The sequence below is a fragment of the Drosophila miranda genome (genome assembly GCF_003369915.1).
Source record: "Drosophila miranda strain MSH22 chromosome Y unlocalized genomic scaffold, D.miranda_PacBio2.1 Contig_Y3_pilon, whole genome shotgun sequence".
Lineage (NCBI taxonomy): Eukaryota > Metazoa > Arthropoda > Insecta > Diptera > Drosophilidae > Drosophila > Drosophila miranda.
The window spans coordinates 9,392,847-9,404,855 of NW_022881625.1; the positions used below are offsets into that span (position 1 = coordinate 9,392,847).

General features: G+C 53.9%; 1 protein-coding gene across 6 annotated transcripts in view; it reads left to right on the forward strand.

The window, feature by feature from the left end:
• Positions 1-12,009, forward strand: part of LOC117194433 (rho GTPase-activating protein 19-like) — a 29,366-nt gene that overhangs the window by 9,584 nt on the left and 7,773 nt on the right. Inside the window, exons 4-5 of one of the 6 annotated variants that reach the window (XM_033399003.1) lie at positions 4,083-4,448; positions 4,519-4,773. The exons of 4 other annotated variants lie outside the window; for them this stretch is intronic. In XM_033399003.1, the coding sequence (XP_033254894.1) occupies positions 4,083-4,431 (349 nt within the window). In that variant the 3' untranslated portion in view covers positions 4,432-4,448; positions 4,519-4,773. Of the gene's footprint in view, positions 1-4,082; positions 4,449-4,518; positions 4,774-12,009 lie in introns of those variants that run through there. One more of the 6 variants, XM_033399000.1, reaches the window with a different exon arrangement.

Sequence of the window (12,009 nt, forward strand, 5' to 3'; positions counted from 1 at the left end):
AGAAAACTCAACCGCAGGTACCGATACTTGCGCTTATATGGCAGGCTTGCTCCAGCAAACCGTACCACTGGCGGCCGTCTAAGTATGCCTTTGAGCAGCATGATTGCCGTCTTGCTAGTTGAAACGGCAACGCCGACTTCAACTCCCCAAGCGCCTACGATGGACATTAACTCCCCTCCCTTTTGTTCGAGCTCTGATCGGGCATTCCCTTCGATGAGGAGGAGCAAGTCGTCAGCATACGCGCTGAGCGCACCAAGGGGCTCTAAGCGCTGGAGCAACACGTCCATTAAGATGTTCCATATAAATGGACCACTTATGGACCCCTGCGGGCAACCTCGTGTCACCGGAACAGTGGCTACTCCATGCCTACTGACGATGCTCGCACTCCGGCCGGAGAAGAAACTTCGCCACAAGCTTGCTTCCCGGCATCCCAACTCAAGGAGGCGGCGTAGTGCAGCATTCCACTCGACGTTGTCGAAGGGTCCCTTGAAGTCCACGAAGACTCCGAGCACGTATTTCGACCGGCTGGCCGAAACAGTACTCACGACGTGTTTCCAAGCATCCTCCCCACAACGTCCTTGGCGAAAGCCAAATTGCCATCTGCAGCCATCCGGAATGGTGTCCTTCAGACGATTCACCATGATGCCCTCAAGCACTTTGCCCAGCACTGGCAACAGACAGATACCCCGATATGAGGTAGGATCGGTCCGGTCCTTATCGGGTCCCTTCAGAAGTGGAACCACCCTAGGATGCTTCCATTCCGTTGGGAAATACCCTGTCTCCAGGCAGCGGGAATACATCGCTGTCATGTGCTGAGGGATGGCACGCCACAATGCCTTGCAAATGGCACCTGTGATGCCGTCCATGCCGGGAGAGCGTCTGCTCTTCAACCTGGCGACGCATGCATCAACCTCGAAAGCTTCGAGGGCCGGTGGAGCCTCGATCGGGATGGCAATGTGTGCATTCGACTCCGCAACAGGAAAGAAGTTGCGAACGAGCACACCCGCACAGTCGCGCCATGTTGCGACCAGCCTACCATCCGTTCGAAGGCATCCAATCTCCTCGCCTCGGCAAATCCTGTAGACGTGCCCCCATGGATCATCTCGGTGATCTATGCACGGAGCATAGGAAGATTGAGCCGAATCTTCCCGTAACTCTGACGCATACTCCAAAATCCGTGGTAAGGGTCTCCATTGGCATGCAGATGGCGTCCGGTTCGTCGACGATGATAGCAGCTTTTCCTCGGCGGTCCTGGAATACTCGCATTCCAGAAGGAAGGCCGGTAATCCGCCCTGCTCCATCGACGTACGGCTCCTGGACCAGTGCGAACTGACGGCCAGAGCTGCGCATGATGGCTCCGAGTTCCATCACAGCCGCTCGGCCACGGCCACAATTAGCTTGGATGAAGCTAAAAATTAATGACTCGCTTGCACCCTCGCCAGTACCGCTGCGTAGATCGGGCACGCCGCTGACAGCATGGAATGTGCTGCAGGGTACCCCTTGAAGCGGCAGTTGCGGTAGTCCACGGGGTTGGGACACCGTGCAACGTTGTGGCCGTTCTGTCCACACCGGTGGCACACGTTCTCCTTTAGGCGACATTGCGACACCTTGTGGTCAAAGCCTGCACATCTGTGGCAGGCGTATGTTCGGACCAAGGAGCGGCAGCGGCATCTAAACCACTTTATGTACACGCATTCGTGCAACGCCTCCTTTGCCTTCGCGTCGACCTCTAGCGTCACGTTGATCGTGGCGCCGTCGGTGACCGACCAGGGTTTACTGCCCAGGTGAACCGACTTTTTAAACTCCGCGGCAGTCATGGTCTCCTCCAGGTTCTTCGCGAAGAGCTCCTCCATGAACTCTTCAGGTGTGATCGACGTGTCCACGTCATACACCACGACCTGAGGCTTGGTCTCCGGCCTCTTCTTGACCACCAGTCCTGCTTCGGTGAATTTGCTGCTGGCCACTACCTTCCTCAGTTCGCTCACTGAAGGGGTGCGAATAATCGCTCCTCCGCTCTTCAGCTCGCGAACCTCGTGGACGCGGACTCCAAGTGCCGGCACCACGGTCTTCGTTACTCGCTCCACAAGCTCCTTGCTGGTCTCCTCCGGGTTCTTGCTCCTTATTAGAGCAGACCAGGTATCCCTAGGCCTTGGGATCGGTGCAGCGACGGCGCTCGGTGCGGGCAGGCCTGGGAAGGCTGTCGCATACGCACGGTGGTGCCCGTGTGGGCAGCAGCAGCGGGTCTCGGTGGAGGCGGCATCCTTGCCCTCTCCTCCAGGCGCACCTTTTCTCCAGCCAGGGCCATGACCAACTCGTCGTACCGGTTGGGAGCGACGAGGATTCCCATGGAAGCCTCTGGCGGCATCAGCCCCTTCAGGGTGGCATATCAGCAGTCATTTAATTAGCTGTTTCAGATTCCGATTGCTTTTTGGGGACTTTTGCTTACGTTTAAGCGCGCTTTCCACACCTCTGCCTCCGCCGCCGTTCTAAAGGGAAACTGTAGAATCTGATTTACGACTCTCTCCAACTTCAAGTATTTCCCCCTCTGCCAGCGTGCCAGTTGTACGCCAGCGTCGACGCTTTGGTTATCTCATGCAGGGCAATTTGTCAAGCCAAATAACGGTCTGCGTGTCAGTTTCAGTTCCATTTTTTGCATCACGGAGAACAGAACAGAACACAACATGTCCAAGGGATCGGTCCACCCACAGTATATAGCCGGTTTATCGGCCAGCTTTGGCGCCATGTGTATGGGCGCCTCAATCGGCTGGTCCGAAATTTGTAATTTCGAGTTCTTTAAGAGATTTACTAACTAATTTCAGCTGTAAATAAAGAAGCATTTGTGTACAGCTTATAATTCTTTAACATTGACATGGCGTTTTCGCACAAAATGTTCTTTGGACGCCAGTGACAGCTCTGCCAGTTCAATATTTCAATTTTTGCAGCGCGTCTCGCCCAATTTTCCGCAATTAAATTCCACCAGCAAAGCTATCAACAAATATGCTGTCAGGCCACAAACCTTCTATATTGTACTTTTAGAAAAGTAATATTTGTTAAAGTGAGCGTGTGAGTGCTGGGATTCGAATCTACGGAAGTCCTTTTCGTTTGTGCTGTGCTGTTGTTGTTTTGTTGCTTTGGCTACTGCTGACGCCCTGTATACGCCCTTGCGTATAACAATGGACAAGGAATACGCCAACATCAATGAATTTAATGACCGCGACCTAGCGACACGCATGCGCAACAGCAATTATGAAAAATACAAGTCTCTGGTGCGCATGCACCTCTCCTTCGAGCTGGAACTAAACACCGACGAGTAAGTTGCCACGAGCGACTCTGCCATCCCATCGAATTATAGTGCTTACCGATTTATGGGTTGCAGGTTCGACATGCCGTACCATGAAATCGTCTACGAAGATAAGGGCAAGATAAAGAAGTGGAATCGCCTCTCCAAGAAGAATCGCGGACCTGCCACAGGCTGCACGGCTGGGGCAGGCAGTAAGTCGGCGGGCAACAGTCCCACTGAAACGCTGCAGCAACAAATTGATGCAGGCTTTCTGATGCACCTGGAGGAGCTCAAAGAGTTTCTTATGCTGGAGAAGAGTAAGTGACAGGGAGAGTCCGGAAAATTGAATTATTCTAAATGCGAAAATGCTATTCTGCAGATCTCACCCAGGAGGGACTATCTCGCAGGACAGTAGCCGGTTCCAGGCAGAACGAGCTACGAATGCCCATACAGCACGACCAGCCCTTGGATTTGGAACTGACAGGATTCTCGGCTCACGACTGTGCCACTGTTTTTAAGAGCTTTCTGGCCGAGCTGCCAGAGCCTTTGCTTACAGACGCCCACTATCCAGGACATCTTCAGATAGCGCCGCTTAGCCAGGCATTAATGGGGGGTCAGGTGGCGGCTACCGCAGAGCGCCAACAACATCTTCTCAACTCGGTGCAGCTGCTCCTTCTCCTGCTCCCCGAAGAGCATCGCGAGTTACTGCAGCACATTATTAAAATGCTCCATTCGGTGGCAGCGCGTGAGGAGAGCAACAAGATGTCCGCGGAGAATTTGGGCCGCACCTGATTTGCCCCAGGCAAATGCCGCCTGAGGCGCTCCACTATACGGCGAAGAAGATGTCCAGCATTGTGTCCTACATGATTCAGCAGGGTCTGGAAATCTTCGAAGTTCCCGGAAAGCTAGCCACCGATATTCGGGCATACTTTCTTGAGTGCAAACGCAAAAAACCATGTCACCGGAGCAAACCCTTGAAGAATCCATCTCGGACGACTCGACGGTCAACACGTGTACACTTTTGTAGATCGTGCCGCCACGGCAGCGGCAAACAACAGCAATTACACGGACCCTGCACTGGCGCAGCTGTACGCGCACATTCAGAGCCTTCCGGAGTCCTCCAAGAAGCGTCGCCTCATCAAGCAGTTTAACAAGCAAAACGGACAAGGTAGCACATTGTCTCCACTCCGTTGCGTTCCTTTGGGACACAGCTCATTGATTCCACTCGCTCCTTTCAGGCACACCGCTGCAGGTCATCGCGAGGAGCTCCAGCGTGCCATAAGGGAGCATCACGAGAAGCATGATGCCAAAATGATGCGCGCTATGGAGGAGGCAGAGCGTAAGAAGTAGAAATCCATATGGATCACTGCACCCAGCCGTTTCGTTATATAACACCATTTCGATCATCCTGCAGCTATGCCATAAATGCGGCTAAACTGAAACTGTAAACACTTTTGTATGCGACGTAATAAAGACTTGAATGTACCCAAAGCACTAATCCATTCTGAGGATATGATGAGTGGAAATTATCTGTAAATTATCGTCGAACCATGGCTTGTGTGTATGTGCAGTGCCATACTTGAAACAAAATAGAATGTTTTCTAGGGAAAAACATCTCTATTGCATTAACACAAAACAAGGAACCGGGTGCAAAGCGGATTCTCCCCAGTGAAACACTTGAAATGTTCAACCCATATCAAACGATAGGCGATTATCAGCAGGCCAGCCGCTCCACTTCGCTGCTACCTGGTTGAATGTGTCCACTGCCCGTTCGATGCTCCTCCACACGATGAACATCAATGAGGACGCCATGACCGCCATGTGACCGTTGGAATAAAAATTTTGTCACAGTTTAGAAACCTACCTACATGTGTTTTCGGCGTGATGAGTACGATGATGTGTGTTAAGATTAGATTAGATGCTCTCCAGGCGATTTACGCCCATTCAATTATTTTGGTAGGTAATGCCAAATAATGCCATTCAATAAATAGAAAAATGCCCCGGAAATGAAGCCTTACGCCGAAAATGAAATACTCTTGTAAGTGGAATTTAACATAGATATATTGGATTTCTAGAATTGGAAGTATCCTGCATGCATGTGCTCCTAAAGTCAGATGACCAATAAATCTGTATCTGTCAAAATGGATGTTGGGCTCCCCACGCAACATACCCAACCATCTATATTTGGTACTTATGTATGAGCGTATAGTGATATTAAAGCACGATCCAGTACAAATTATAGTTCTGGCTGATGTTTCCTATAGCAGATATATAATTTTGCGGTGATCCGATACTGATTCAAGATGAAATATAAGGTGCCTAAGTTCCGCGCAAAAGTATAATCAGTAGCTCCAGATAGCCGACTGGCAGCGAACGGATTGTTATAGAGGCACTTGATTGTTCTTATAACAATAGGCGGGGTGTGTGTATTGGGGGTGGGTGGAGTTGGCGGTGGCATATCAGCAGAATGAATCTGATCTCTCAGCTTTATTTTACGTGGCGGTTCCTCAGGGAGGGATTTCAACCACGGCGTCTAATGTTTATTTGCAGCTTAGCCTCGATTAGTGCGATATATATACATATATCACGCCATCACGCACCACCGCTACATACGCAGGAACCTGGTACGATGCGCCAGTTAGCGCCCCTAAAAAGAAGCTATAGCTATGTACATAGCGACTCTTCCGGTACCAATTGAAAGTATCCTGGTCGGGCATACAATCCCCCTTGGTGAGGGGCGAGGTGTATCTAACACGTCTTCCGATCTATGGGTCTCGGCACCCGGTTGAGAGCGCAACTCCACGAGGAGCCTAGCGGCTATCCCCGCGTAACGTTTGGGTATCAACCACAGCCACCACGATACTCCCACTAGGGGGCCGACCTCAATGTGCAGCCTTGGAACTGCACAACCCGTGGTACCGATCTTAAGGACTCAGCTCGATCCTCCCTTTTAGCCCCGACCGGCCTGGATAGGGAATCCACCCAGCCCGTGCGCCGCTTGCGCGTTCAGCAGCTGCTGTCGCCTGGAGAACGCCAGTCCGGCGAACCCGTCGAGAGTCCGCATTCTCTCCTGAGAAGCCGTCACATCGGAGAAGGTCCAGTCGCCATCCGTGTACTGCACTCCAAGTCCATCGAGGTCTCGCAAGTCTGCATAGAGGGGACAAGCACATAGGAAGTGCTGCCAATCCTCGCGTTCTGCGCCGCATAGACATGCTGGCGTGTCGCTAAGGCTTCTTCCATGCAGAAATGCATTGAGCGATCCGTGGCCCGTCAGCAGGAACCCAGCGCGCAGCGTGAAGCTAAACCTTTGTTCGCTGTAAACGAAGCCTGCGTTCGGGATGAAGCGGTGCGTCACCCGACCTGGGAGTCACCATCATCCCATCTGCGTTGCCACTCGCACAACAGGCCTTCGTCTAGTCGCGCCATCTTCTGCTTCCAGCTAAGATTTGCCAAATCTTCGCCGTACAGCCAATCGCTCTCCTCCAGCGGGTAGTCACGCTTTAGTTTGAAGCTGATTGCCAGGCGTCTGGCAACCAGATCAAACGGGGGGGCTCCAGCTAGTACTTGCAGCGCCATGGTGGACACTGTTCGGCATACCGGTAGGCATCCAATCAGGATGATCCTTTGGCACGCAAGCAGATGCCTCCTGGCAACCACTTGCGTCGTCGTCACGACAGACCAAACCGAGGCACCAAATAGTGCGCAGGGCACCATGAGTCCGGCATATATTGTCCGCTTTGCGCGGGGACTGAGTCCCCAGTCAACCCGCAGTACGCGCGACAATGCCCCTACGACTCCGGTCAGCTTATCACGCAAGCCCGTGATGTGCGGGAGAAAACTCAACCGCTCGCCGACCGTGATGCCCAGGTACCGATACTTGCGCTTATATGGCAGGCTTGCTCCAGCAAACCGTACCACTGGCGGCCGTCTAAGTATGCCTTTGAGCAGCATGATTGCCGTCTTGCTAGTTGAAACGGCAACGCCGACTTCAACTCCCCAAGCGCCTACGATGGACATTAACTCACCTCCCTTTTGTTCGAGCTCTGATCGGGCATTCCCTTCGATGAGGAGGAGCAAGTCGTCAGCATACGCGCTGAGCGCACCAAGGGGCTCTAAGCGCTGGAGCAACACGTCCATTAAGATGTTCCATATAAAGGGACCACTTATGGACCCCTGCGGGCAACCTCGTGTCACCGGAACAGTGGCTACTCCATGCCTACTGACGATGCTCGCACTCCGGCCGGAGAAGAAACTTCGCCACAAGCTTGCTTCTCGGCATCCCAGCTCAAGGAGGCGGCGTAGTGCAGCATTCCACTCGACGTTGTCGAAGGCTCCCTTGAAGTCCACGAAGACTCCGAGCACGTATTTCGACCGGCTGGCCGAAACAGTACTCACGACGTGTTTCCAAGCATCCTCCACACAACGTCCTTGGCGAAAGCCAAATTGCCATCTGCAGCCATCCGGAATGGTGTCCTTCAGACGATTCACCATGATGCCCTCAAGCACTTTGCCCAGCACTGGCAACAGACAGATACCCCGATATGAGGTAGGATCGGTCCGGTCCTTATCGGGTCCCTTCAGAAGTGGAACCACCCTAGGATGCTTCCATTCCGTTGGGAAATACCCTGTCTCCAGGCAGCGGGAATACATCGCTGTCATGTGCTGAGGGATGGCACGCCACAATGCCTTGCAAAAGGCACCTGTGATGCCGTCCATGCCGGGAGAGCGTCTGCTCTTCAACCTGGCGACGCATGCATCAACCTCGAAAGCTTCGAGGGCCGGTGGAGCCTCGATCGGGATGGCAATGTGTGCATTCGACTCCGCAACAGGAAAGAAGTTGCGAACGAGCACACCCGCACAGTCGCGCCATGTTGCGACCAGCCTACCATCCGTTCGAAGGCATCCAATCTCCTCGCCTCGGCAAATCCTGTAGACGTGCCCCCATGGATCATCTCGGTGATCTATGCACGGAGCATAGGAAGATTGAGCTGAATCTTCCCGTAACTCTGACGCATACTCCAAAATCCGTGGTAAGGGTCTCCATTGGCATGCAGATGGCGTCCGGTTCGTCGACGATGATAGCAGCTTTTCCTCGGCGGTCCTGGAATACTCGCATTCCAGAAGGAAGGCCGGTAATCCGCCCTGCTCCATCGACGTACGGCTCCTGGACCAGTGCGAACTGACGGCCAGAGCTGCGCATGATGGCTCCGAGTTCCATCACAGCCGCTCGGCCACGGCCACAATTAGCTTGGATGAAGCTAAACATTAATGTCTAGCTTGCACCCTCGCCAGTACCGCTGCGTAGATCGGGCACGCCGCTGACAGCATGGAATGTGCTGCAGGGTACCCCTTGAAGCGGCAGTTGCGGCAGTCCACGGGGTTGGGAGACCGTGCAACGTTGTGGCCGTTCTGTCCACACCGGTGGCACACGTTCTCCTTTAGGCGACATTGCGACACCTTGTGGTCAAAGCCTGCACATCTGTGGCAGGCGTATGTTCGGACCAAGGAGCGGCAGCGGCATCTAAACCACTTTATGTACACGCATTCGTGCAACGCCTCCTTTGCCTTCGCGTCGACCTCTAGCGTCACGTTGATCGTGGCGCCGTCGGTGACCGACCAGGGTTTACTGCCCAGGTGAACCGACTTTTTAAACTCCGCGGCAGTCATGGTCTCCTCCAGGTTCTTCGCGAAGAGCTCCTCCATGAACTCTTCAGGTGTGATCGACGTGTCCACGTCATACACCACGACCTGAGGCTTGGTCTCCGGCCTCTTCTTGACCACCAGTCCTGCTTCGGTGAATTTGCTGCTGGCCACTACCTTCCTCAGTTCGCTCACTGAAGGGGTGCGAATAATCGCTCCTCCGCTCTTCAGCTCGCGAACCTCGTGGACGCGGACTCCAAGTGCCGGCACCACGGTCTTCGTTACTCGCTCCACAAGCTCCTTGCTGGTCTCCTCCGGGTTCTTGCTCCTTATTAGAGCAGACCAGGTATCCCTAGGCCTTGGGATCGGTGCAGCGACGGCGCTCGGTGCGGGCAGGCCTGGGAAGGCTGTCGCATACGCAGCGGTGGTGCCCGTGTGGGCAGCAGCAGCGGGTCTCGGTGGAGGCGGCATCCTTGCCCTCTCCTCCAGGCGCACCTTTTCTCCAGCCAGGGCCATGACCAACTCGTCGTACCGGTTGGTAGCGACGAGGATTCCCATGGAAGCCTCTGGCGGCATCAGCCCCTTCAGGGTGGCATATCAGCAGTCATTTAATTAGCTGTTTCAGATTCCGATTGCTTTTTGGGGACTTTTGCTTACGTTAAAGCGCGCTTTCCACACCTCTGCCTCCGCCGCCGTTCTAAAGGGAAACTGTAGAATCTGATTTACGACTCTCTCCAACTTCAAGTATTTAACCCTCTGCCAGCGTGCCAGTTGTACGCCAGCGTCGACGCTTTGGTTATCTCATGCAGGGCAATTTGTCAAGCCAAATAACGGTCTGCGTGTCAGTTGCAGTTCCATTTTTTGCATCACGGAGAACAGAACAGAACACAACATGTCCAAGGGATCGGTCCTACCACAGTATATAGCCGGTTTATCGGCCAGCTTTGGCGCCATGTGTATGGGTGCCTCAATCGGCTGGTCCGAAATTTGTAATTTCGAGTTCTTTAAGAGATTTACTAACTAATTTCAGCTGTAAATAAAGAAGCATTAGTGTACAGCTTATAATTCTTTAACATTGACATGGCGTTTTCGCACAAAATGTTCTTTGGACGCCAGTGACAGCTCTGATGGAGTCACCATCATCCCATCTGCGTTGCCACTCGCACAACAGGCCTTCGTCTAGTCGCGCCATCTTCTGCTTCCAGCTAAGATTTGCCAAATCTTCGCCGTACAGCCAATCGCTCTCCTCCAGCGGGTAGTCACGCTTTAGTTTGAAGCTGATTGCCAGGCGTCTGGCAACCAGATCAAACGGGGGGGCTCCAGCTAGTACTTGCAGCGCCATGGTGGACACTGTTCGGCATACCGGTAGGCATCCAATCAGGATGATCCTTTGGCACGCAAGCAGATGCCTCCTGGCAACCACTTGCGTCGTCGTCACGACAGACCAAACCGAGGCACCAAATAGTGCGCAGGGCACCATGAGTCCGGCATATATTGTCCGCTTTGCGCGGGGACTGAGTCCCCAGTCAACCCGCAGTACGCGCGACAATGCCCCTACGACTCCGGTCAGCTTATCACGCAAGCCCGTGATGTGCGGGAGAAAACTCAACCGCTCGCCGACCGTGATGCCCAGGTACCGATACTTGCGCTTATATGGCAGGCTTGCTCCAGCAAACCGTACCACTGGCGGCCGTCTAAGTATGCCTTTGAGCAGCATGATTGCCGTCTTGCTAGTTGAAACGGCAACGCCGACTTCAACTCCCCAAGCGCCTACGATGGACATTAACTCACCTCCCTTTTGTTCGAGCTCTGATCGGGCATTCCCTTCGATGAGGAGGAGCAAGTCGTCAGCATACGCGCTGAGCGCACCAAGGGGCTCTAAGCGCTGGAGCAACACGTCCATTAAGATGTTCCATATAAAGGGACCACTGATGGACCCCTGCGGGCAACCTCGTGTCACCGGAACAGTGGCTACTCCATGCCTACTGACGATGCTCGCAATCCGGCCGGAGAAGAAACTTCGCCACAAGCTTGCTTCTCGGCATCCCAGCTCAAGGAGGCGGCGTAGTGCAGCATTCCACTCGACGTTGTCGAAGGCTCCCTTGAAGTCCACGAAGACTCCGAGCACGTATTTCGACCGGCTGGCCGAAACAGTACTCACGACGTGTTTCCAAGCATCCTCCACACAACGTCCTTGGCGAAAGCCAAATTGCCATCTGCAGCCATCCGGAATGGTGTCCTTCAGACGATTCACCATGATGCCCTCAAGCACTTTGCCCAGCACTGGCAACAGACAGATACCCCGATATGAGGTAGGATCGGTCCGGTCCTTATCGGGTCCCTTCAGAAGTGGAACCACCCTAGGATGCTTCCATTCCGTTGGGAAATACCCTGTCTCCAGGCAGCGGGAATACATCGCTGTCATGTGCTGAGGGATGGCACGCCACAATGCCTTGCAAATGGCACCTGTGATGCCGTCCATGCCGGGAGAGCGTCTGCTCTTCAACCTGGCGACGCATGCATCAACCTCGAAAGCTTCGAGGGCCGGTGGAGCCTCGATCGGGATGGCAATGTGTGCATTCGACTCCGCAACAGGAAAGAAGTTGCGAACGAGCACACCCGCACAGTCGCGCCATGTTGCGACCAGCCTACCATCCGTTCGAAGGCATCCAATCTCCTCGCCTCGGCAAATCCTGTAGACGTGCCCCCATGGATCATCTCGGTGATCTATGCACGGAGCATAGGAAGATTGAGCTGAATCTTCCCGTAACTCTGACGCATACTCCAAAATCCGTGGTAAGGGTCTCCATTGGCATGCAGATGGCGTCCGGTTCGTCGACGATGATAGCAGCTTTTCCTCGGCGGTCCTGGAATACTCGCATTCCAGAAGGAAGGCCGGTAATCCGCCCTGCTCCATCGACGTACGGCTCCTGGACCAGTGCGAACTGACGGCCAGAGCTGCGCATGATGGCTCCGAGTTCCATCACAGCCGCTCGGCCACGGCCACAATTAGCTTGGATGAAGCTAAGCATTAATGTCTAGCTTGCACCCTCGCCAGTACCGCTGCGTAGATCGGGCACGCCGCTGAC